Below are 27,662 nucleotides of genomic sequence, written 5' to 3'. Positions count from 1 at the left end.
AATGTCGTTTTTTTTGAAAGATGGGCTTAAGTGAGCGAATATACCCCCGTTGACCTTATACAAGGGGCTAAAAGCCCTTGTAGCAAACGAAGTCACTGCTACAACTACTATTAATCACTTGTAGTGATATGTAAAAAATCTAACTTATGACTCTACTTGCCCGGCCGTCTCCGTCAAATCCGATGCGAACTTTACAATTTCACGTACTGTAAGCCACCTATATATTTCACAAATATTTCCTGAACAGCTCATTAAATTGTTTGAATTGTCACATTATGCGAGTATCATAAAAATGATATAAAGTTAATTAAGGGCTAACAGGGGGCTTAATTCTTTTTCATTTTTCAATAACAGTACTAGGCTGTAAAAGTGAAAAAAAAAGTTTTTTTCAAGAACACACATGATAACCCTTTTCAAATTCTATTTGAAAGTATTTTGTCCAGTTAGATACTTAAAAACAATTGAGTACAATAATAATGAGGGTGTCCTCAACGCAAGCTATACGCATATCTAAACTACCTGTCGTAGAAATCCAAGAGCAAGCATTAATCGATGGTACCCCAGTTAGTTTCATTTTGTTCGATAGCCAATTGGCCATGGTCGCAACCAAAAGCTAGCCATAAGATGAAATGTAGCTACTTCTACATATAGCAAAGTGAAATTAATTTATGGAAAATTATAAAAAATGAATACTAAATTTTAGAAATTCAGTAGCTACAGCCCTAATGAAAATATTTTATAAGTTCTTAGGCAAGATTTTAAAAAGATCTTGATAAAATAGTAAGACATCTGGTAGCAAGTTCTTGTATAAGATCTCGATAAAATGGTAAAACTTCATCACAATTATGAAATTCAAATTATATAAGAACTTGTTATTTCAAGTCTAGTAATGAAATCAAAAACTCTCCTAAGAATTTGCTACCTTAAGTCTTCCAGTTTTATCAAGATCTTATATAAGAACTTGCTACCAGATGTCTTAAAATTTTATCAAGATCTTTTTAAAATCTTGCCTAAGAACTTATAAAATATTTTCATTGGGGAGTTAATCTTATGGCTAGCTTTTGGTTGCGACTGTAATGATTTAGTCATATCATCTTTGCGGCCGTAGGCAGGTGAAACACAGGGCAACAATCAGCCCGGTGCGGCACCAAGTCCCGCACGCCAGCTCGGCGCGACTGCACACGTACACCGCAGCGCGCACTCGTGTGAGTGCGCACACGCATGGAGCAGCGCGCGCTTGTGTAGAGCATGACTTGCGCTTGCAAGCCACGAGTCGAAATTTATGATGCCTTCGTTACAGGGTATGCGATAGGGTAACCGGCTCGGGCAATTCGCAGAATTTCGGATGTTGGCAAAAATCAGGTCACAACTTGCGCTCGGGTAAACGAGCAAAGCAACTAAGGGAACGGCTCGAGCGTTCGCTAAAATTCCCAGAAACGACGGATGGGAAAAACGCGCAGCCCGCAAGCTCTAGAGGACACATAAGTTTACGGCGACCCTCACCCAGACAAAGAGGGTACGGCAGCAACGAACAGTATATAAACCGAGACTCAGAGAGTCTCGGGGCTCATTCACAGTTTTCGGTTCTAGGCGTACACATCGACGCTCGTCGGTCCGGTATTCACGTACATCTTTACTTCTCGACTCCAAGTTCGCAGTTTACTTGAAAACTAGTCTGTTGCTCGGCTCCGACCAGATAAAATCAGTGCGAGTCAGTTATTCGAAAAGTGCGCGAGCCCGTCCAGCAGCAACCACCGACGCCGCCCAGCACGCCGACGCCGTGCCGGCCTCATCGACGCCGAGATCACCCTTGCCGACCAGCCGAGATCTCCCTCGCCGACCAGCCGAGACCGCACCGACACGGGGCCGCCCTCCACCTCATTCGCCGCTCAACGAACGACGCCGCCGAAGATAACCCAGTAACTTGTAAGCTCACTCTACTGTATTTTAGAGATAAGTTTGGTCAATAAACAGTCTCTTGTGGAATTCTGTGTTATCCTTCCTTCATCTCACCTCACCCCCAGAGACAACCGCGAGTAGAGTCAAGCCTTCAGTCAGACGACACATATTATTATTGATATTATTATTAAAGTAATCGATGGGCAAGAAAACCCGTCGTTACACGACCATGGCCAATTGGCTATCGAAAGTATCCAACTGGACAAAATACTTTCAAATAGGGTTTTGAAAAGGGTTATCATGTGTGTTCTTGAAAAAAACATTTTTTTTTCACTTTTACAGCCTAGTACTGTTATTAAAAAATGAAAAATAATTAAGCCCCCTGTTATAGCCCTTAAATTACTTCCGCGTAATGTAACGATTTACTGTGGCACACATGTTCGGGACAAATTTATATTGTTATGATCCAAAGATTCCATAAGACTGCAATAAATCTCTGTTTTTAGAAATATAAAAAAATGGTGTGAGAAACAATAGGCATGGTGGCCGTTCTGTAAACTCAGTCAGATAACAAAGAAACTTGAGTCCGCACCATAAACGTAGTCTAAAGACTTAGGGCATAATTTTATGGCACTGAAATAAAAATCAACTAAATTAAATATATTAACTGATATGGGGCCATGTGGCCAGCTGATCAAATAAGCTGACCAAATGGAACGGATCGTAAATTCTAATAAATATCTCATTTTATCATACTTCATTCAAATGGACCAGAACACTCGACGCTATCATGCACCTGACTTTACGATCGCACATTGTCTGTTAAGATCCATATGCAGTCTGAGGGATCAAATGATCGAAATTTATCTCATGACTTATGATAAATTTAGAATTAGAAAGAATCGAGTAAGAAGTTAGAACGGTGAAAGGTGATGAGCCTTGCTACATAAATACTAAATAGGCCACGTTCCCAAGAAATCGGCCTTGTTATCCAGAGACAGTCTACCCGTGTAGAGCTCGTGCAAGTGTCGAAAATCTCAGAGTCTTACTAAAATCTAAGTCAAGTTAAAAAGTTATTCAGAAGTACTAGAATCATCTTTAAAAGTTAAAGTGTAAATAGTGTAACGACGGGTTTTCTTGCCCGTCGATTACTTTAATAATAATAATATGTGTCGTCTGACTGAAGGCTTGACTCTACTCGCGGTTGTCTCTGGGGGTGAGGTGAGATGAAGGAAGGATAACACAGACTTTCACAAGAGACTGTTTATTGACCAAACTTATATTTAATATACAGTAGAGTGAGCTTACAAGGTATGAGTTATCTTCGGCGGCGTCGTTCGTTGAGCGGCGAATGAGTTGGAGGGCGGCCCCGCGTCGGTGCGGTCTCGGCTGGTCGGCGAGGGAGATCTCGGCTGGTCGGCAAGGGTGATCTCGGCGTCGATGAGGCCGGCACGGCGTCGGCGTGCTGGCCGGCGTCGGTGGTTGCTGCTGGACGGGCTCGCGCACTTTTCGAATAACTAACTCGCACTGATTTTATCTGGTCGGAGCCGAGCAACAGGCTGGTTTTCAAGTAAACTGCGAACTTTGAGTCGAGAAGTAAAGATGTACGTGAATACCGAACCGACGAGCGTCGATGTGTACGCCTCGAACCGAAAACTGTGAGTGAGCCGACGAGCGTCGATGTATACGCCTCGAACCGAAAACTATGAGTGACCCCGAGACTCTCTGAGTCTCGGTTTATATACTGTTTGTTGCTGCCGTACCCTCTTTGTCTGAGCGAGGGTCGCCGTAAACTTTATGTGTCCTCTAGAGCTTGCGGGCTGCGCGTTTTTCCCATCCGTCGTTTCTGGGAATCTTAGCGAATGCTTGAGCCGTTCCCTTAGTTTCTTCGCTCGTAAGTTGTGACCTGATTTTTGCCAACATCCGAAATTCTGCGAATTGCCCGAGCCGGTTACCCTATCGCATTCCTGGTAACGAAGGCATCATAAATTTCGACTTGTAGCTTGCAAGCGCGAGTCATGCTTCACACGCGCGCGCGCTGCTCCATGCGTGTGCGCACTCACACCAGTGCGTACCGCGGCGTGCGTGAGTGGGCGCACACTAACGTTGGCTGCTCTATCCGTGTGCGCACTCACACCAGTACGCGCTGCGGTGTACGTGTGCAGTCGCACACTAACGTTCACGGCTCTGTCCGTGTGCGTACTCACACCAGTGCGCGCTGCGGTGTACGTGTGCAGGCGCGCACTGACGTTCGTTGCTCTTATCTGTGTGCGCACTCACACAATTACGTGCCGCAGTGTACATGTGCAGCCGCACACCAGCATGCCCGTTCGGGACTTGGTGTTGCACCGGGCTGATTTGCCGCCCCGGTGTTTTACCTACTCGTGGCCGTAAGGATGTTATGACCCTTGTGACTGGGTCATTACAATAGTTTTTGGGAATTAAACATCTTTGCTACGTGAGGTGCTCAAGTGGTTCCAGCTCCTCCTCTGAAGATTTGATTCTCCATCGTTCGGGGCAGCGTACGAGAAGAACATCATCGAGCCAAGAGGAAGCCAGCCTTTTTAGTGTGTGTTTTAAAGTCGAGCTAAATAAATTAATGCAAGTCATTTTAAAAATTATATAAAATTGTCAACGTGTTATTATTTCAACCCAACTCCTAATTTAAAAACTATGTAATATTTTTTAATTCGGATGTTGCACCTACTTCCTAGAAATTTTGATCCCAGACTTGTACCTTATGAATATGATATTTTTAAGATGGTTTTTCAGTGCGTACCTACTCTAGATATTTCTATTTTTGACAATGTACTTCTGTTATTCTATATCTTTATGCATGCCAAAAAAGCGCTTGAAAATACGAAAAAATTAGCTTAATTGGAACTCTGTAGCTATTAGAATAAGAATTCTACACTTGATTGAAAATTCGTATGAGCCTGCGTTACTCATACGAAAAAAGTGTTTTATCATGAATAAATGAATTATTATCGTCTCGGAGAGCCTGCACGCTTTGCTGGCTCAAGCGCAAGTGGCGAGTCAACTACGCAATGCGTTGTACATTCGTCCATCGATGGTTGCCACTTCAACGAGGCAGTAGCCGAAGTGTTGTGCACGGCTGGATTGTTCATTGTTTTTGTTCAAACTTAAATTACATCGTTCATTTTACGTTAAGATTTCGAAGAACAAGATTTAACCCAAATTCAGCGAAAAAATCCGTAATAATATTGATTTTCATCTTATGCTTTTGAGCTCATTGCAAGTCCTTCATAGTGCCAATGGACGAGACCTGCATCATTCTGTGGTCTCTGTTAATACCTTACAATTTCATAGGGTTCGTTCAATAAATGGCTCCCATGCTATTATATTAACGTGTTCGAATTTTGGTAAAGAAGATAAAGTAATCATTTTAAATATTTTATTATGAAAATCATATCTTCATTTAATTCAAGTGATTATTACAGGAAATTTTTGAGAAAATTGAAAAATAGCAACATATTTTATATAATTCATAAAACATGTCGTAGACGTTTACTATACACGTTTTTGCTAAAAGGTATTTAATATTTACTTTTAATTTGTAAATTTCTTTAAAGAAATTCAAAAGATTCTTAAATACAATAAACTAAAAATCATATATATACTATATATTTATATATATTTAAAATCTTAAGTTTGATACTGTATAATTATTTATATATGCGTATATATATATATGTTCATATTTTCATATACATTTAAAAAGTCGAATTTATTTTTACATAAAATTTACTGCTATACTTATGATAAAATTATGTACTCAAAATATTTTTTTTTAATATTTAAATAATTTTCATTTATTCTGTAAACCAAAGACCAGGCTGATACTGATGCTTAACTGGTGATATAGGATTTAAACCATAAACATTGCTTGGCTGTATGTGTGCCGGCAGCGGATGAGTTGCGTGTGAGCTCAGTAGAGGCCTTGCAGAACTGTGATGAGCTGGTGGAGGCAAAGTTCTGTTTGTGTCGTACACTGCCAAAGGTGGCGAGCTTTAAAAATTATTAAATTCATTAATATAATTCTATTTAATATAATCTCCTATTCAAATATACATGTAACGTGTTTTCCCCAAAAAAAAAAAATATATTCAAGTATACAACTGGGAATGCAATATTTATAGACCTTCATTCAAAATTATTTTTCCTTATACGTAGAATAATTTAAATTTGCAAATGATAACTATGTTATTTCCATAGTTTTCCGCGGAATAAAGATGTTATTTTTTTTAAATTAATTTTATATGCCGGGGAATAAAAGTTTTGCTTCTCCATAAAGGATTTGTCTTACCTCGTTGTGAATCCACGATAATTGTGTAGTTGTGGCTGAGTAGGATTATTGGTTTGAGTTGTAATGTACACGGAAGATGCGACAGGGTGATTTCTTTGGCGTATTGAGTGTGGATACTCTTGATATAAAGCCTGACTTAAATGTTGAGTACCACTGGTTAGAACAGATACTTGTGGACTACGCATGGTACAGCTGATCGAGCCAGATCCTGTTGAGGACGACGCAATATTTGGTAAAATTCGAGAACATGCAGTACCAGACGCTGCTGCAATTACTGGACTCAATTGTTGAGGGTGGTGCATAAATTGCGACGCAACTAAGGGAGTGTCTTGATTTGAAGCAATTCCAAGCGTATTTGGAACAGGATTGTGTCTAGAAAAAGTTACATACATATTAATAAATAAAAATCGATCAGAAAATAAATATATTTATATCAATTTATAAAGGGTTCAAAGGAGGTTTCTAATTTGACGCTAATTTTAGGCTCTCATAGGAAAAAATAGTATCATCAACTGGTGCAGAAATTGTTTTGCTAAAAGACCATGTGTGCATCCGTTGAGAAATATACTATTTTTGATAGTTAACCTAGTCTAGAAGCCACACAGGTGCCCGCTTAAAAATGAATCCCGAGAGCTAAACCAAGGTGTTTTCCTCGTATTTTTTCCCGTTGAACACGAATTTCGGAGGTGGACATCGATCCGAGTGGTCGTTTTTTTGTTATAAACAATTTAATTGTTTAAACGGCCACAACTCGAAAACTATCGAAGATAAATTAGAAATATTTCCGTCATTCTATTCTAGATGAAAAAACGAAGAGATTGAGTTTTTAAACGTCAAAATCGGTTCATTAGAAAAAAAGTTATGGACAATTTTGTGTTTTTTTGCCAAGTCGACCCAAATCTGCTACATTCGAGTTTTCAACGATTTTTAATTCGTTACATATGCATCGGACGAATAAATGACAAGAGGAACTTTTTGTTTAGAATTGTCCACGGAGTCGAAAAATATTTTTATTTTTCAAAATTAACACTTTTTTTGCAATGAAAATTATTTGTTAATTTTGTTTATGTAAAAAAATAATCTTTTCCTAGTATTTTTTCTGCTGGACACGAATTGAGAGGTTGGCAATCGATCTGAGTCGCCGTTCAGTTGTTATTGACAATTTATGAAAAATTCAATGAAGGAAAAGTTTGTTATTTTTTACTTTTCCTTCATTCGTAACCAGCATAAAAAATACTAGGAAAAGATTATTTTTTTACATAAACAAAATTAACAAATAATTGTTATTGCAAAAAAAGTGTTAATTTTGCAAAATAAAAATATTTTTCGACTCCGTGGACAATTCTAAACAAAAAGTTCCTCTTGTCATTTTTTCGTCCGATGCATATGTAACGAATTAAAAATCGTTGAAAACTCGAATGTAGCAGATTTGGGTCGACTTGGCAAAAAAACACAAAATTGTCCATAACTTTTTTTCTAATGAACCGATTTTGACGTTTAAAAACTCAATCTCTTCGTTTTTTCATCTAGAATAGAATGACGGAAATATTTCTAATTTATCTTCGATAGTTTTCGAGTTGTGGCCGTTTAAACAATTAAATTGTTTATAACAAAAAAACGACCACTCGGATCGATGTCCACCTCCGAAATTCGTGTTCAGCGGGAAAAAATACGAGGAAAACACCTTGGTTTAGCTCTCAGGATTCATTTTTAAGCGGGCACCTGTGTGGCTCCTAGACTAACCGGCGCGAAGCGCGTGAAATTCGATTATAATTGTTATTTTATTGAAATAGTATATTTCTCAACGGGTGCAGCTATGGTTTTATAGCAATCCGAGGAATTACAGCACGCTCCGAAGGCGAGTGCTGTAACGAGTGTATGGTTTTTTAAAAAAACTCGTTACAGCACTCGCCTACGGCTCGTGCTATAATTCCTCGTTTTGCTGAAAAACCATACCTACACCAGTTGATAAGACCAGTTTTTCCTACGAGAGCCTACAATTAGCAGCAAAGTTGCGTATTTTAGGTTATTAAAGAGATTATTGAAAAGTGGTAAATTGAAAATTGAAGAGATTATTAAAAATTGGTAAGTTTCTAAAATACCTGTATTGATGAGCGGCACCGACAACAGCCCATTTGGCATGATCTCTGGAATGAGCTGTAGGAGGATGTAGAAAGTCATGCTTGCAGTCAACTCTCTTAGATACTGCTGTTCCAATCAATCTCTGATCGGGAATATGCGTTTCAGAAACTTTGAGCATTGGTTCCTACGAATAAATGAAAAAACTCAAAATAGAATAAAGACTTGATATTTATTTTTTTTAATACATTTTTATGGCAGAAGAAAGTCGTAAAAATGAAACTCCTTTGACTTAATGTGTATGTGCACAAGCAAATGAAATCAAAGTCAGGAAAAATGTTGCATTCTACCTAAAATTCCTTTAATATACGTAGCTCTTTACAGAGCAGTTACATGCGTCAATTTTAAAACAAGACACTAGAAAATATCAAACATGGAGAGGTAAATAGATTATGTTTTACCTGGTAAGCCGAAATTTCATTTGAAATTGCTGTCCTGTAGCCATGAGCTATTGTATTATGACTCTCATGATCATCCAACTTAGATGCATTCTGATTAGTTACTTCTGAATGTGCTTTCGTCAAAATTCTTTTCTTTTGCGTTTGCGAGCTGTGGAAAAATCAGTTCAATATACAGTAGATGCCGCTTATATGAATCTCGCTTAATCGAATCCGCCGTTTATACGAATCAAAACGCTTGGTCCCGATTTCCCTCTATACTTTTACATGTTAATTAAAAGTCCCGATTTCAGTATAATGGAATCAAAACCCGTTTATACGAATCAAACGATATTGAACCGTCATCAAGTAAACAAATATAAAATTCGAAATTCACCATGCCTAGAAAAGATTTAACGTTGCTCCAGAAGAAAGAGTTACTAAAACAGTACGACTTGCTCGAAAAGTGCAGTCAACGTGAAGCAGCAGCAAAATTAGAAGTTTCACAGACGCAACTCAATAGGATTTTGAAAAATCGTCATGACCTAGAAGCGGCTAACATTGAAAACGGAAGTTTAAATCGTAAAAGAAAAAGGTGTGGAAAAGACGAAGATGTTGAGAAAATTCTTAAAGTCGTTCAAAAAATAGTCCGCACTAATAAGAAACAATCAAAAGTTGATGAATTTTTTGTAGTAGCTTCCTCCAAGCAACAAGTATTCCATTGACGCGTAATAAAATTTGAAAAACGGTTAAATTTGACAAACCTATAAACGTTTTTTTTTTTATTAATATTTACAATTTCTTACTGCATCGTTTAAATGAATCAGCCGTTTATACGAATCAAAACGTCTGGTCCCATCGTGATTCTTATAAGCGGCATCTACTGTATTAAATTATCTTTATTTAATTATTTTAAGAAATTATTATTGTTATGAAAAATCATTAGAAGAAAATGGTATGTATTATTTGTTTTAAGCGGATCAAATTTCTTATTATTCCAACATTTGACAAAATTTATCAAGAAAAAGTACTAAAAAGATGACATAGACGACGCAGTACTTGTAAAAATTTTTCATAAAATTTATTAATATTTTAATTTTAAAATATTCTAAAAATCTGAGCGTTGACCTGTATTTCATTGTTCTTCATCAGGTCATCGAAGATTTTTAGAAAAATCATAGTATATAACTAGTGGCAACTCCCGTTGCAGAATGCTGAGCTAATATAAGCCAAACTTCAAACTCAGTGTAGCAACCTTTTTTTCGTTTTCATCTAGCTACATAATATTTTTAAATGAATAAACCTGACCTCTTTGCTGATGATTCATCCTCACTATCGCTTATTGTGATGACTGAAACAGCAGGAGAAGGTGTATCATGAATCGTAATAGTCTGTTGTTTAGTTTGAGACATCACATCATTGTTATGCAATCTATCTTCCGAATACTTCATATGATTTGCTTTATGCACAAAGCAATTTGAAGATAATTGAGATTGCAACTGTATCTGATGGGCGGTACCAGTATCATGCGACGGGGCTGCATAAACAGTTTGAAGAGGAGAGCGCTGTTGTCTTCGTGAATTTCTTGGAGGTGTACTTTCTTTAACCCGTTTCTTAACGGGACTAAGATGTTGCTGCTCTTTCTTAAGCTCATGACTTCGATATTGCGATGAATGAGGCATACTCAAATGATGGTGCTTATTAACACTGCGTTTTCCATAGCTTGGAAACTGTGCATGTTCAACAATAGAATTTGCATTGTACATCTCGGTTACTGGATAAACTGATCGCTGATCCTGTAAAAAATATTAACATACATTTATTTATGTTAGAAAATTATTCCTTTTTGACAGCTTTTCACGGATTTTGAAAAATTCATTGATTTAGTTCGAAAATTTGGCCACGAGTTTTCGCAACAGTTTTTTCATTTAGTATTTTACTGAAAATGACTCAATATCAAATTTTTTTTTTTAAATTTATCGAAACACAAACTGTCACTTTTTAGTAACTATTTGAAAATGATTTAGTTTTTCAATATATTATAAATAAGTATTGGAGGCAAGAAATATATTTACGTACTTGTAAAATAGTAGAGCTATTTACGAGTAATGGTCGACTCCAATCTCCACTATCGTTCAAGATCGATTGTTGGATTGGAGGGTGCTGATGCGACAACTGTTGCCACGAAGGAACCAATGCTGTCATTTGTCGACTTCCACTAGGCCAAGATGTTTGTACAGCATTCTAAATAGATTACATAATAAACATCAATAAAAAGAACATTTTGGAAACTCGTTTGCTCATTTACTTGTACCTTTCAAATATTGCGTTCAGAACAACCAATAAAAGTATTATTGACCAAAATAAAATTATGAAATTGGCTTCTAAAATTTTGCTCATTGTGATTTAAACGTTTATTGTAATTAGTTATGGCATTAAGACCGAACTTTATTAGTTTTTCATGTTAACTTCGTTATTATAATTTAAATATGATCAGGCACGAAAAAAGTACATTTACATTGTTTGGATAATTGAAACTTACAGTCAACAACATTTGACGTCCACTTTCCATCATTGAAACAGGTACAGAATACTGTTGCTGAGCGGCAGCAACAGCTTGTTGGGTAATGATTGATGGCTGAATTTGTAATGAAGATTGTTGAGCTTGAGTTGGCTATAAAACACAATTATATTATAAAAAGCAAACACGACATTATCAAATAGTAAATGACATATTTACCTGTGCAACTACTACGTGTTTGGCCGGACTAGGAAGAGGTTGATATCCAGGAGGTGGACATAAAATTCCTGATACTAGTTGGTGAGAAAAATCATGCACACCATTTCTTCCATTGCTACTAGACACTGAAGAAGTACCATATTGATTCACTCGACGGCCATTGTTGCTATACAACTGATACTATAATAAGATCGAAAGTTGGTTGAATTTTATAAACAGAATTTGACCATAAAAATTGTAAAAAATTTAATCAATATAAACTTTTCAGCCCACCACATTTAACTTTTTAGCCCTTACCAAATGATCATATCCTGATTGTGATGATCTGTGATCGCGAACGAGACGTTGAACTTGATTATTGAATGTAAGAGTCACTGCATTCCCATTCGTTGTTGGAACAAAATTAGCTACGATTGATGTTGAAGGTGCTGGTTGTGGTACAGGTTGAGATTGATGATGATTGGAACCACTCAAAAAATCGCCAGCTCGTCTACAAACTTCCATCATTTGCACTGAAGCTTTAACGTTATTACAATGAGCATAATCAACAAGATGAGCTAAAGTAACAAAGGCATGATTCAATGCTTCTCCTGGTGTTATGCGACGTTCCTGAAAAAATGAAAATATCATTTATAAAAAATAAATCGTCAGTAGAAAATCGTCCAACTATTACATACAGAACGAATAGTTTTTATTCTATTCTTGAAGAAGCTTCCCTATAGGCTGGGATAAAATTATTTTACATATAAATCTACAAACTTTTTTATAGTCTTCTTTATAAACACAAAAAATATTAGAAGTGGGATTTCAAGAATATTGTCCATTTTGCATGAGAAATTAATGCGATTTTTTTATTCTATGAGGGGAGAACGGGGTGTGTTGGCATGTGAGGTAAGTTGGCAAAAATGTATATTTCTCCATATCACTAACATAAGTTGTATAGATATGATACTATCAGTAGTGCTAACACCATAATAGGCAGTATTTGTATGCAATGGCACCATCTCGGTTCAAGTCACTGATAAGGAGAAATATAACATTTTGCCAACTTACCTCACATGTCAACACACCCGCTCTCCCCTACACGCGCTCGTCGCGGATCTCTTTACCTTTAAACATGCGATATACCTCGCTCGCTAAATCTCGCTTGATTTCTAATACTTAAAAAATATTATACTATGTTTATTTACGCAGTAGTTACAACGATACCCGTTTATAATTATGTGTATGAGCGTAATATCTGTCCAAAGTGTGCAGGAATTTTTCATCCTTCATCTTTTTTGGAGCCAGAGCCGTAAATTGGGGGTATTTTGAAATAGGGTTGATTGTAGGCAGAAAGCCAATGACGGCCAGAGCTACCTAATCATTTTTAAATAGAAAGGCATTTCCGTGTGTGTGTGTGTGCACGCGCGCGCAGAGTGCGATCTTATTAAACAGCCCTAATAAATTAATATTACTTTTTTTTGAGTAATCTCTGGGTGGTCAGTGCGAGATTTTCGCCGAGTACTGAACCAGCCGATGACTTGTGTAAGAACGAACACGGTCATAGAAGATCCTGTGTCTTAATTCTGTAGCGGTAATGAGAACCGTTACACACGTGAGATTTCAAGTTGAATTATCAAGTTGGTAAAAAAAGGATATAAAATATCAAGCTACAGTTAGATGATGTTGAAATTTCGAAAAATTAATTTTACATAATTATTACCTGATCCATTGTCAACATTCTCTTCAATAAATCAATAAATTCTCGTCTATCGGCTTTTTCCGCTAGCAATTGTCCACCTTCCAAATCTGTGGGCACATTTACCTGTCCAATATCATCTATGCAATTAAAAATGTATTTTCTAGCTTCTTTCGATTTTATATTTGTTTCAGCTTCATGTTCTTCCGGAGTTTTTAATCTCCAGAACGGGTAGGTACCTGCACAAACAAAATTGTTTAGTTACAATGTTTTTTAGAGGAAACTTTGAATAAACCACTTACTGTCAATGTCTCTGTAAAAGAATTTTGTGGTTTTGCTAGCATTATTGAGCATATGCTCTGTAGGTAAGCCTTGAGTTTGACTTATGTATCTTATTTGATCATATTCTGAACTTCCCGGATAAAGTGGCCATCCGAGAAATAATTCAGCTACTACACAGCCAAGTGACCACATGTCAATGGCTTCACAAAAGGGTAACCCCAGAATTATTTCTGGCGCTCTGTAATATCGAGATTGTAAATAAGTGTTACAGACTGCTTTTGAAACATGAGATGCTGATCCAAAATCGATGACTTTCACACGATAAGGTTGGCGCATTGGATCAACTAACATGATATTTTCTGGTTTTAGGTCGGCATGGATTAATCCCAATTGCTGAAAACGATAAAGGTGAATTAAAAATTTAGCTCGAAATATTTTCGCTATTTATAGTACGAGAAAAATAAAAATGGTACCTTTAGTTTCAGTAAAGCTGTAAGAACTTGTTGCAATATAGGTCTAATATATTTTAGAGGGAGCGGAGAAAATTTATTCTGTTTTAAGAAATCGTACAAGTTCTGCTCAAGCATTTCAAATACCAAGCAAGTATGAGACTTATGTTGAAAACACTCAAAGGCACGTACAAAATTAAATTCATCCGCATTCTCTTGACTAAGGCGAGATAATATTGAAACCTAAATTGAATTATAAGAATATTTATAAAATTATGTGAATTAATAATGCGATAATCTATACAACATAACGTAGCAAAATGCTACACTACGCTCTAGTTTTACTTACTTCAATTTGGCCTTGCCTAGCATATGACGGATGATTTTTTAAAATCTTAATAGCTACTATTTCATTAGTTCCTTTTTTCCAACATTTGACAACCTAAAAACAATTCTCATTAATTTCCAAAGATTCTAAGATGGACTTTATTCTTAATAATAAGTATAAAACTCTTAAAATAATTTCGGTAATTTAATATTTGTATTCATATATTTTTTCTTCTCATTTAACGTCTGCGTATTTTAAAATATTCATATATTGTTATTTCGTGGTTTTTGCATATCAGCCCACGCGCGAAAAGCACGTTTTTTCTCTCGCTATAGCTCGTGAAAATTTTTTTGCACACTCTGGAAAGTAGCCACTTGGTGAAAAAGCAGCTTCAATTGGTTTTTGGGGTTTTTTCCGAGGAAAATGAAACATTTCGGGAAATCTGATTTCACCATTGGAAAGTTGAGTAAATTTCCTATGAAAATGATGATTTACGTTTTTCTTCCAGGTGCTTTTAGATACTTTTACAGCTAGTTAAAAATTGAGTGATTAGACTAAATAATACACGCGTGGTCGCGCTCGGAACATTGACTTGAACGGCCACATTTATAAATACGTTAATAAACTTAATGAAGTTATTTGAAACGATATTTACTTGTCCAAAAGTGCCCCGACCAAGAAACTCCAAAACTTCGTACTGATTTGTCATTGAGTATAAAACCTCATGTTGTACGAGTTGATAATCTCCATCTCCTTGGGGATTAGAGCTACCATTTCCATTGTTACTGGGTTGTTTTGACAAGGATGACATGGCGTTACTTTTGATTTGCAATTGTGATAAATTCTGGATGACACGCTGTGAATTCTGTTTACTCTGAAAATTTTCGTTTTGTATCAAGTTTATAAAGTTTTCCGAAGGTAGCGTAGCTTCGGACAAATTTATTTCTGCAATTTCGCTGTGATTTTCTCTTGATATTGACTTTCTCTGAAAAAAATGAACGTTATTATTGTGATGTCAATAATATTACACAAACACCACTAATAGAATATGACAACTGGTGGAGATTGAACAATAGTAATTATTTCTATCCGGCAACAAATTATCATGTATAGAAAATTAAGTTTCTTCGTATTAATTCGAGAACATTGCTGATCTTTTTCAGGACTGTTTAATTTAATTCGTTTTTTTGTTTAATTAAGGAACGTTAATATAATAACGTTGTTAAATAACTATTTATGTAAAAACTTACTTTCTGGCTACAGCGATGATGACCATCTAGACATTTTATCGTGGACGCACGTATAAGAACTTGTTGATTTGGACTATGTTTTTGTACAACATTATTTTTTATATTACTGTAAATTGTAGCATTACGGCTACATGATAGGCGTTGATGAGATTCGATACCGTGGTCACTAATAGAATTCAAATTTGATTGCTGGTTGAAAGGCTGACTGATATCGCACTCCAATTTGCGTTTTTTACTTATATGTTGATAAGCTAAGTTACAGCCTCCTCGACTGCTACTACTGCTGCTGTTCACGCTACTCGAGTGTTGTGTATGGATAAACATGTCATAAGCTACCTAAATAATTGAGAAAATTTCTATAAATTTTAGTGCAAGTCAAAATCCAATTCTTACTTATATGAATCAGAAAGTAAAAGTTTACAAAATATCATCAAATCACAAGGAAAAATGTATCAAATGTTTAATTCCAGATTTTTGAAGTTTCCAAGTTTTGAATAAGTGAATTCTGAAAAGGTTTACGCATCACAATACTATAATTCAAATTTTAAAAATTTACATATAAATAATTAAGCAACAGCATAAAAATCAATGCCTTGATTTAAACATAAATGGTTATTAATCCATTGAAAATTTAACCGATGAAATTATGTAAATGACATTGTTTTTAATCAATAACTGGACTTTGAATATAATTTACATTGTTATAAAATGATTTGCAAAATCTGGGCCTTTAATGACCTGAAATGATTCTCATTGTGACAATTAAATTAAAAAATAATTATGAGAAAAAGCAAATATAGAAATTTTACTTTTAAACCCCATCAAAACAAAATAGTTTTTAAAGCACATTCAACATAGATGCTAGTTCTCAAATTCTTGGTTGAGACTTATTACAGATTTAATCATTTTAATTGCAGTACTCTATTTTTCTAATGAATTTAAAAAGTATTTCAAAGTTTGTGTAGGCACTCTCTTGTAATTCAAATAAACCATTTGGCTTATCTTTTATCCAATAAAATCACATTTCAAATCAAGGATAAAATTACTCATGTTTACAGCAAATGTTTATATAGGTAATAAAAATATTTTTTTATTTATGTCTGTAATTCTTTGAATAAAATGTTGAATTTAGTGTGAAAATGTATATTTTTTTCAGTATGTATATTATATCTTCTTTGAATTAATGCAGTAAAATTTAAAACAAAAAATCTTGCTACTTAGTCCAAGTTCAATATTATATTATGCTTTTTTTAAAATTAGGTTAATTATAACTGTAGAGTCATCATTAAGCATATCAACTTAAGTATTATCCATGCCATTTTTAAACATTATAGTATATACTATATAGTATAAGATTGGAAAAGATAAATAGCACATACTATTTCAACTTATTTGAAAAGAAGTTAAAGAAACTTGGTTACCTCTTTGTTTTTTCATTGAAGCTTCAAAATTGTCATCTATTTCTATATGTGCAGCATGGAAATTTGGAGATCATGCATTTATGAAACATTAGCAGCACTAGAGCTGCCATGTAAAAACTGCAGCTCCTCGACATCTGATGATAAAAACCATGCGTTGCATATCAGCACTTGAAAATTTTTAGCGAATCTAATAGTTTCAAGCAAGTTTTAAGACAACATTGAATAGTCATTATCACTTTGCACTTTATTACATAAGTAATTTCACTTTTCACAAGTCAATAAAGCCATTTCACTTATTTTCCTAGTAACTTCTGAAATATTCACCAGCATTATTAGCACATGATAAGCATTTTCTTATTAATAAAGATTCTAACCAAGTTGAATGTTCATTGATATATGATTACATATGGTCTGGTTAAAATGAGATCTAGATTCTTGCAAATCTATTGAAAAAAACGTCGATTAGGTGACATTTCTTTGTAATTGATTCTAATATGAAATTTATTTATCAACGTTATTTACTCACGCCATAAAACATTTATATCTGTCTGATCACCTTACCAATACTGGTAAACTGTCTAATAAAAGTGAACGTATATGTTCGGAAACTTTTCATTTTTAACACTCTTAAAACTAATATATTCACCCGAATAAAACACTGCTGTCTGCAAAAATTGCCAAGACATGAACGGTAATAAATCTTATATTATCAAAAGTATTATAGATAGAAATATACAATGTAAAATTGCTAAGTCTAATCTCGATGTATATACTGACATGGGTGTGAAAAAGTAAACGACTAAGAAAGTAACGATGACAACTTCAAGAGGGCGCTAGTACAGAAACCACCTTATTCCTTTTAAACCTTGTAGGCTGCTCTTGTATCTTTGAGGTGGTAAGTTTTTATCCTGATTATGCCAATACTGCAAATTGTTAGACGTTGATTTGGTTATTAATAAGCGTCTTATTTTATTTAATAAATAGTATTATTTATAGTTTTTTCGATGCTGTCAGGCTCCAGAGCAAAAAATTTAAAAATTTCCACAAAAAAATTTAAAAATTCAAATCATTCAACATGCAATGGCGTTGGAACGAGATGTAGAGTGCGTAGCCAACTTTTGACTCGAACAGTAGTATATTATTGTATCGGTGTATGTAAAAATATATAATATGATTATAAACATGTTTCTTACCCATTTAAATTTTTTCATATAATTATTGAACATCAATTGAGATACTCGAAATATAAGAAAATTGGTAGGGAGATAAGTTGGCAATGCCTGCCACAGTGATAAAACAGTGCATATCAATCGTGAAACGCAGTTTCACGACGAGTGGAATTATTTCCTTTCACCAGAGGGAACGAGGAACTTATTCGTAGTTTGGTTCTATTTACTGTGGATACGCTTTAATTTAAAGATTAGTTAACGTCTGGTCCGAAAGCATTCAGTAGCAATACTGTACTTATAACAAAATTATTAATATTATGCCCCATTATAAATACAGTTCACTTGCTGGTCGATTGCTACCATCACAGACACATTTACAGCCACTTCATCCAACGGTAAGAAGCTGTCTTAAAATACCTTATTGACTATAAAATGTCATACGCAATTCGTTTTAGTATAAAGATCTACGTAAAATTCTATGTTATGTAAGATCAGGCACAAATTCATTAGTATGAAGCTAGCATTCATATGTTATGATTGTTTACTATCTATATTGCTCTAGTATTTTCAGAAGAATATCGTTAGTGAAAAATTACTTGCTTGTAATATGTATGTTTTTATTATCTTTTAATCTTTTATTGTTACAATGAGAAGTAATGTTTTATCATTTTGTTTTCTCATTTGTGAAGTTATTAAAACTAGTCTCTTTAAATAGTGAGTGTATAGGCTACACTTGTCAATTTGAATAATAATAGTACACATACTTATCACAAGTTTTAAATTGACTAATGAAAAATTTTCATAAAACCAATAGTTCATTTTAAAAAGCATAGCAAACACATGATGAAAATAAATAATCTAAAGATTATTTTAAATTAAAGCTGACATAATTATTGATCAATTATTTGATTTTATTATTTAAACAAGCTTGATGTCTTTTAAAAATAATTAATATGTTTGAATGACATAATAATATTTTATTTTAAATAATTTCAAAATTGGAAAAAACTTTTGACATGAAATTATTAAAAATGTAACAACTAACATTAGAAATCTTCTGCTTGGTAGTTAAAGATGATAAAATTTCATAATTGCAGACAAACACATAAACTAACTTGTAATGTTTACCACTTACTTACTACGCATTTACATAAGTTATTAATTTAAATTTGTGTATTGTCTATAAGAGAATATATACCGTAGTTGATCGATCACTTACATGTGAGCTTGAGAGCAATGTATATAAGATTTTATTCATTTTATCTATTTTTCAATGTTACAGTCGCTATTACCAGTTGATAAAGCAGATCCACCAAAAATGATTTGGGACTCCATCAAAACTAAAACATTAAAAACTGCTCCTTTGTCAGCAGCATCGTTTTCAACGCTTGATCCTAAACTTCTTGCCAAATATAAAAAATTCCAGGTACGTTTATTAGTTAAATTTTAATCATTTCAATATTTTTACCATCAAACTTTTTCAGGCAAATGTTGAGAAACCAGTTTTCTTAATGGGAGGACCTCCTGATAAAATATTATTTGGAGCTACATGTGCAATTGTAGTTGTTGGTGTTGCTCAGTGCTTCAAATTATTTTATGATATGGCTAATCCAAAAAAATGAATTATTTAAATAAAGATAAAAATGCATTGTAGTGAAAGTTAAGAAATTAAAAAAATTAATGAAAGCCTTCATTATTTGTTTGTTAAAATAATAAATAAATACAAAATGTGTTGAAAATGAGTTTCCCATTACTTTTAACTGTTATTAAAAAAATCATTAATATAATGAGACTCTTTTAAAAGGTCAATTGATTGTTTCTAAAAGTGTAACATTCAACTATACCCAATATTAGCTGCAAATAGTGTGGGATTTTACTTTAGCTTACTTTATTTAGCTCATTATAGTTTTGTACCATTAAACAGGCATTGATTGGTTCAACTCAGTTTCCTATTTTTAACTTACAACAAATTAATATCACCATTACCGGAAAACTACTCATTACATACAAGATACCTTCTCACTATAAGCCATAAAAAAATATTTTCACATTGTTTTCAACATCAAAGATTTTTAAAATTTTGAAAAATATTTGAATATATTCTGATTTTATTTGCAGGTTTAATTGTTAAAAAAAATGAAAATCGTGTTTGATACAATTCTTCGAATTATACACTTATGACAATTATTTCCGAAAATTTTAAATATAACTTTAATCTAAATTAACAGCAAATATAAAACAATATGTCCAGATACAAAATATTAGCTTCGGAGTTTTTCGGGAGACTGTAATGGGCTGTACTTGGTATCACATGCACTCTTTCTCGTTTTTTTCATAAGATGAACGTGTTAGTTCAGTGTCACTCTTTGCATAATCCTATCGCTGTAAACAGAATTTTAAATTCTACTTATCACATTTTCTTTGAGCTGCTATTTTTGAAATACTTCTTTTTTAACTTTTTTACACTTCGATTCGCAACAATTATATACTTCAAAAAGAAATGAAAATAAAAAATAAATAATAAGAAGAGGAAAAATCCTCTAATCCTCAGAATTGAATTAGGAGTTGTATAAACATATTTGGTTTATTAGTTGAAGAAATCGAAAAAACATTTGGAATGAAAGTGTTATACAAGTTTTAGATGTTTCATAAACATTTAATTTCTCGACGATCAAAGTTCGGATTAAGTTTGTAAACATTAGAAATAAAAGAACGAGAAATAGTTAACATATTAAAAACAGGTTTCAAACAAAAATTAGTAAATAATGAATAAATCAAAAATTTCATGTAAAATTGTAGTGATAATTTGAGTACTATCGTTGATAGATTGTTAAAACGCATGATATTAAAAAAATTAAGCGAAATAAACTAATTGATCGAGAGATTAAAATTATTCAAATTAAAATCGTACATATATGATTGCAAATCAATACTTTATTAAAGTGTACATATGCAAGACATATAAACTAAGTCATTACCAATCATTTTGTGATTTAATTTTAACATTATGCTTTTTTTGGCGTGCTCTAGAGTTTTGAAACCAGACTTGAGTAACTCTTTTTGTAAGCCCAGTGACGTGTGCAATTCGTTCTAAATCTTGTCCATCTGGATTGCTATCTAATTGAAAATTTGCCTGTAATACTGATAACTGTTCTTCAGTGAAAGTAGTTCTGACGCGTTTCGTTTTACTACCTTTACAACTATATTCTGAATCGTAGTCTTCGGAAGAGGATGTATTGTTGCCTTCTATCAAATCAAGATAGTGAGCTTTGCACAACAATTTCATGTCGATTAAGGCAAATTGTTCTCCGGTTGAAAGTTGTCGAGAGCAAGTATCGCAAGCAAAACATGCTAAATGGTAAACTCTTTCTCGAGCACGTCGTACCCAGTCTCCGGTTCCAATACTTCTACCACATTTTGAACACTTTGCTCCGAAGTTTCTGAAAGATTGAATAAACTTTTTTAATCGGTCACTATAAGACAAATTCAGAACTGGGTAGCTTTGAGCCAACCCAAAAAAATACTTCCGTAGCTTTTTTACAAAGTCCCCGAATCAATTTAGAAAGAAATAAACCCTGTCCAAATCTGAATTCGGTCGCCTAATGTGTGCGAGATTGTGCAGCAACTGAATTTTTCATTTAATGTACTCAACCATTCTATAATGACACTTCATAAGTACGATAATTCATGGGACTTTTAATTCAGACATAATTGTAACAATCAGTTCTAATATTTGTATAGGAAGTTTTATTCGAGTGAGATTTTCAGTTTTTACTCATATGTTGCCTTATTCGTCGATGTATATATTGCATTTCCAGCGAATACAATATTTGAGGAGCAAAGGCACACATTTTGAAAAAATTTCTAGTGTTAAAAACCGACGATAAAAGCAAAACATCAAAATTAAGAGACCAGAAATATGAAATAAATATAAATTTTACTAAATTCAGATTCAGATAAGCAAGTCAGGTGCCATTTTGTAGATGGTATATGCTATTGGTTACATGAAACGGCTGTTCTACTAATTTAAGAGCATGTCCTTTTTTAATTAATTTATAAAGATCAATTCGGTAGTGGACGCTATACCCTTTAAATTGATACTTGCGTAGGCAAGGCCTGAATGTAGGATCATTTTTTATTTACCGCGATTGTTAGGAACATATCTATGTGTTCTCTTTGAAAGACTCGCGAAAAAACGTGCTACTAAGAGACGTTATATTAAACGATTGAATTGGAGCATCTAAACGATGATTTTCAAACTAAATCGCAAGATTAATTAGTTTCATTATTTTTAATTATTGTACATCAAACGAAATGTCATTTTCTTCATGTTTATGAAGTAACATTAAAAATGCTTTGTCTTGAGAATTTATCAGAATTCCGAAATAACACTGTTACAGAAACATCTGATTGATACAGTTCTGTACGAACAATAAGTAGTATTCGAAAGATAAAATAAATTTCTAGTTAATAATACATTTTTGATACTTTACATAATTAAATATACCTAAAAATTTTCATTGGATGTGAATTTAGAACTATGAAAAGTAAATAAAATAAAACAGTATTTTTTTTTACTTCCCTGAAAGGAAAAAAGAGAAGAAAGTTTAGCTACTACACTACAGCCGTCACTAAATAAAATTTAAAAAGAAACAATGAGTTCGGCTCTGTAAGTTTCTCAAAATCTGAAGATGTTCTAAAATGCGTGCAAGATTTTTGAAAAACTGATTATATTCTAGTGTATTCATAATTTACTTACATTATATAATCTTGTTTGCAGTAAATTTTTGTATCACGAATGAAACAAGAATGCTGATCGTGTAAAGACTGAAAACACGCTGAACATTTCAGGCATTTGGAATGCCAAGTGCGATTTCCAACACAAAGTAATGAACGATCTAATACATTTTCCCCGCATCCATTACATTCAAGTGATCTTTTATTATCTTCGTCTTGCAAATTTTCAAATTTATCTAAAATACTTTTTTGTTTTTTTAGAGCCACAGTCTGAGAATCTTTCTGTGAATTTTTCGTTCCAAAGCTATCCTGGAAACCACAAGAATTAACTTTTAATCATGATTTAAAAACATAATTTAAAACTTTTCATTGGCATATTTTGGAAATAAAATTAATCTAAACTTCATTCCGAGTATTTTTAATTTTCTCCATGAATAAGTTAACGAATGAGTAAGAAGGGGAGAATATTTATCCGATTTGAAAAATCCATGAAGCATTATTTTTTCACTATTTTGTTTCGATTAACTCAATTGTTTTTTTCAACAAACATTAATAAATACCCGGGAAATATGTTATGCAATTTTTATTTATTTATTTAATTCAGACAGTAAAATTTATCTATTTCTGATATTTGTCCACTATTTGATCTTCCGATATTTTTTATAGATGATGATACATACAATTTTTCATGATAAGTTATTTCAATGCGATCCAATACACACCTTTAATATGCTACTTACTTGCATTATTTCTGTAACACTGACTGTCATCGTCGATCGACACAAACTTCATTAACTTTTGGTTTACATTAGATGACGGAATTCGTTAGAAATCTGTAAAATATAAAGGATATAATTAATACATTTTATCATAGAAAAGATTGTTGCACACTTAAATCAAAAAACTACTACGTGAATTGAATGGATTAACAAATATGTAAATATGTTTACAGTATTTTTTTAAATCGTTTTCTAAAATTGTTACCGAATAACTCAAAAGTTATGTGGTTGTACAAAGTTTTTGATTAAAATTTCAGAAAATTTTTACGGAAATTTGGGTGAGAGAATCAGAAAAATGGAATATTAAAATATCATTTTTAGCGACGTTAAATATGTAAAAAATTATTGTATTCGCAATTTTAAAAGTTTTACGAGACAGATTTTGCAGCTTTTTTGATATTATCGGATATTCAACAGTCAGCGACGGACTACGCATCGATGATACTCGAGCAGCATTCCATGCTTATGTGTTACTCAATCAAAGATTGTAAACTTTCTGGCAAAGACAATTGTTTTTCAAAATCTATTATTTCTTGGCTAAAAAATTAAAAACAAGAAAGAAATTTTTTAACTTGGAAGTATTTCAAATGTTAAAAAATGCGATTTATTCTATTCATGTTAAATTATTAAGGTAAATGATGAAAATTTTATTGAGTTTCAATTTATAATTTTAATATTCATGAAAGGTATTTTTTTGAGGAGATGAAAAGCCTGAACGTAAAAGATTTCTTTCTACTCGTAGGAATTTCGTGATTTTTTCCTATGGGTAAAGGATTCTCTACTGAGTATTCATTTATTTCTATAAAAAGTTCTACGATGACCATCGTTTTCATGTTTTGTAGGAAACCACATAGCCTTAAAGTTAAAAAAAAATTCAGTAGAAGATACAGATAGCGATATTGAAAATTAATTTTTTTGTGCTGGCTTCAGCATCAATTTTCTACGATTTTCTTTTTGACGCAATACTTTATTTTACCAAATACACTCAAAAACAGGAACAACTTTTCAAGTTAAGTATCGTTATCTTCTTTCTGATATTCCCGTATGGAAATTGATTTTCTTTAATTAGGTTTCATCGCGTTTATACGCTTACATAAACTTTAAAAACTATATTTACCTTTGTAAAATTTCATGGATTTTAAAGGTCCAAAAAAAATTATTAATTTCTATTCGTAATTTTAGATGGTTTCATATTAAAAAAAGGTAGTTGTGTTCATGTCGCATAAAATATGCAATGAAACCGAAACTCTAGAATTTTACCAAATTTTAGAAATGCTTACAAATATTTATAAATTTTTGTGCACTTTTATACGAATTAAAAATCCGTCGCTTTATAAAAACGTCTAAAACCATGTAGAAGCTTTCGATTTCCGTCGGAGGTTCAAGGTACTCTTAAAATAAAAAATAAAATATTTCATTTTACCTTATTATAGAGAAAACCTCAAGAAAGTTATATCAATTTACAAAATTCCAAAGAAACTTGATTCCAATTGAACTTCTAGATGTTTCTTTGAATATTTCCTCTCGCGCATTATTTATTTTATGAAGTGTACTGTGTTAGAAGTAATGGATGTTTTATAAAATGTTAATGCGATTGAATTTTTTTCTAATTGACATTTTAAACTACGGTGCTTTGAATAAACGGACCACAAATTTTAAATATTAAGAGTAATGAATAATTTAATATTAAAATTGTTTTTGTACGAACGGTTAATTATGAATCTTATAAAATTCTCAACTGTTCAAATGTTGAAATTATAGAAAAAATAATAAAATCATATAGTCTTCAATGATAAGTTTTACATTGTCTTACTTTTCCAAAAAAGTTATGCAAACGAATGTTAAAAGTTTTCATTGTTTTTACAAATTATACGCACCTATTCAGATAAAGAAATCAATCACTACGCGATCAGATTTGGATAGTTAAGATAAATGTAAACACTGGACATGATTAACTCTCTTATTTAAAAATAACCAGATCAACCATAATACGATTGGAACAAATAAATAATTATTACAGTAGATTAATACTGCGTTATAATCATAAGTCGGTGATGATAAAGGCAACAAGCACCAAGCATTCGAAATTTTGATATAAGTTTATCGTAATTTCTTTGAACGCATAAAGTTTAACTAGTACTTAATGATAATAAACACTGTGCATGCTAACAGAAATAGGAAAACGATCGATAGAAATATTTACCTTGGCATAATTGCTTTATTCGTTACTGTTTTATATACGAGCTTTAGGAATTTTTATTCACTTCAAAACTGGATAATAGTTTTCAGTATTTCTTACGTAAAATACTTTTAACGTATCAACAACTGCATCTAGACGAAAAATCTCTGAACACACATTGATCTCAAATGAGTTTATCCCTATAACACCTCAGCTCTCGGACTCGCTACCCCGAGGGCATTTAAATTCACATGAAAAGCAGAGGGTTGCACCTCAGATAAGGCGGTTTTTATGGGAGGGACTATATTCCTTTAAAAACATTTGGCTCCGCCTTAGTGAACGCCCCTTATCTTGTTGTCATAAGAATAGCGCATGCGTGAGTGTCCTGCATTCCTTTTTTTAGTAATAAAATATTATTTTTTCAAGGTAATCGATTTGACAATGGTTTTTTTTCAGTTCAATTTTAAATTCAACGGTTTTAAAATTTAATTTAATGATAAAAACAATTTTACACCTCTTTTGTATTTTCTTCTTTCATCGATGTTTCTATAATAATTAAACTTTGTAATAAATAAAACGGATGCGCTTACAAACACTTGTTATATACATTGTGTTACTTATTTACTTTATTTATACGTACGGTTTAATAATCGAGTATTTATTCGGCTCGAAGTAAATGGTTATTTACATTTTCTTTCGTCTTTATATTGTCAAGTAATATTCATTATTTTTACTAAATCTAAGAGTCGATAACAAGTTATGCATTTTTTCAGCCCTCACTTTTATAATAAGAGATTTACCATCTTAGAATTAAACTATTACAAGGAAATATACTCAAGATTCAAATATCATACGTATTAATCGTCATCGTTCATAAAATCAATGTGTAATGTTCGAAAATAAATATAATCTTGTGAGTAAAAAGTAAATAAACAATTGTAATTTACCATCATAATTTAAAAAAAGTTAATAATAATCGTTTTCATGACACAAATTTCATAAAAAACAAAAAAGATGCATAGACCTTAACGGTAAATGTGGCAGTATAACTACTGCAGAAATGCTTACACGTGTCATAAATAATTGATAATTAAATTTCTTTTGATTGAATAACGTTCTGAAATGTATAAGAAAAAATGATTTTAGCAATGAATAAAATGTTTGACGACTATTTTATTTAACTCTAAGTTCCATTATTTATCGTTTTGAAACTATTATGTCGTCTATTGATCTTTTTCCTCGTTCAATAAACTTCAGTTGTATGTCCTATACAATCTCGTCCCCGTCGTTTACACTATATATACAGTATTTTCATTACTATTGAAGTAAAATCTTGAACATCTATTACACTTTTGTCAAGTATTTCAAAGCTATCATTCAGAACTTTGTACTGATATAAGATAAAAATTAATATCGCATTGAAAATTCTTTAATCGGGAGTGAGAAAAATTGATTCTGGCACTAATGAACAATAAATCTTATTTTGTAAATTCATTCGTAAATAATTGATGTGAAACATCTATTTCGCGTTTGGCATCAGGGGTAATTCTAAATAGACCAGGGAAACGGGAAGTATGCTTTACCACAATTGTTTATTAAAGTAAAAATAGCTCCGGTATTGTTTTTAAATTATTTTCAAATTTGAGTTTACAGAGACATTAATTCTAATGCTTAATTGGGCATTACTAAACATTTATTATGGTTTCACATAATCAATTCTACTTTGAACAATTTCAAAAAATTGTATCATTTAATAAAGCCATCAAAAAGTATCCATGAATTGGGTTTTTGTACATATTTTAGAGTTATTATATGTTGAAAAATGAAATTTTTATCTTTTATTCATTATATACTGAGTATTTTTAATGTCAAAATTAAGTTTTCATTATATTTTATACATAGTGA

The 27,662-nt window shown here is 32.7% G+C and overlaps 3 protein-coding genes across 4 annotated transcripts; 1 reads left to right on the top strand and 2 right to left on the bottom strand.

Annotated features, from left to right (window-relative positions):
* Positions 1 to 5,672: 5,672 nt before the first annotated feature.
* On the bottom strand, positions 5,673 to 17,679 carry LOC106654211 (homeodomain-interacting protein kinase 2). Of its 2 annotated transcripts, XM_023458842.1 has the most exons (18): positions 17,420 to 17,679; positions 17,268 to 17,336; positions 16,894 to 17,204; positions 15,473 to 15,808; positions 14,878 to 15,207; positions 14,244 to 14,336; positions 13,919 to 14,137; positions 13,466 to 13,838; positions 13,188 to 13,402; positions 11,780 to 12,091; positions 11,483 to 11,662; positions 11,285 to 11,416; positions 10,822 to 10,986; positions 10,051 to 10,538; positions 8,767 to 8,914; positions 8,329 to 8,492; positions 6,227 to 6,598; positions 5,673 to 5,928 (listed from the first exon to the last, which is right to left on the bottom strand). In XM_023458842.1, the coding sequence occupies exons 4-18, from the start codon at positions 15,794 to 15,796 to the stop codon at positions 5,733 to 5,735; spliced, it is 3,711 nt and encodes a 1,236-aa protein (XP_023314610.1). In that variant the 5' UTR covers positions 15,797 to 15,808; positions 16,894 to 17,204; positions 17,268 to 17,336; positions 17,420 to 17,679; the 3' UTR covers positions 5,673 to 5,732. The 2 variants fall into 2 exon arrangements, with proteins under 2 accessions (XP_023314610.1, XP_014229467.1); XM_014373981.2 differs by having other exon boundaries at positions 16,894 to 17,336.
* A 575-nt stretch (positions 17,680 to 18,254) lies between these two features.
* Positions 18,255 to 19,723, top strand: LOC106654213. The gene is made up of 3 exons (XM_014373983.2): positions 18,255 to 18,457; positions 19,345 to 19,488; positions 19,547 to 19,723. The coding sequence occupies exons 1-3, from the start codon at positions 18,380 to 18,382 to the stop codon at positions 19,682 to 19,684; spliced, it is 360 nt and encodes a 119-aa protein (XP_014229469.1). The 5' UTR covers positions 18,255 to 18,379; the 3' UTR covers positions 19,685 to 19,723.
* On the bottom strand, positions 19,722 to 25,945 carry LOC106654212 (LIM/homeobox protein Awh). Its single transcript, XM_014373982.2, has 4 exons — positions 25,782 to 25,945; positions 23,540 to 23,632; positions 22,822 to 23,108; positions 19,722 to 21,502 (listed from the first exon to the last, which is right to left on the bottom strand). The coding sequence occupies exons 2-4, from the start codon at positions 23,567 to 23,569 to the stop codon at positions 21,037 to 21,039; spliced, it is 783 nt and encodes a 260-aa protein (XP_014229468.1). The 5' UTR covers positions 23,570 to 23,632; positions 25,782 to 25,945; the 3' UTR covers positions 19,722 to 21,036.
* Between the last annotated feature and the right edge of the window lie 1,717 nt (positions 25,946 to 27,662).

The sequence above is a fragment of the Trichogramma pretiosum genome, unplaced genomic scaffold (assembly GCF_000599845.2).
Source record: "Trichogramma pretiosum strain Unisexual culture from Peru unplaced genomic scaffold, Tpre_2.0 scaffold25, whole genome shotgun sequence".
Classification (NCBI taxonomy): Eukaryota; Metazoa; Arthropoda; class Insecta; order Hymenoptera; family Trichogrammatidae; genus Trichogramma; species Trichogramma pretiosum.
This window is presented reverse-complemented; position numbering and strand designations above follow the sequence as displayed.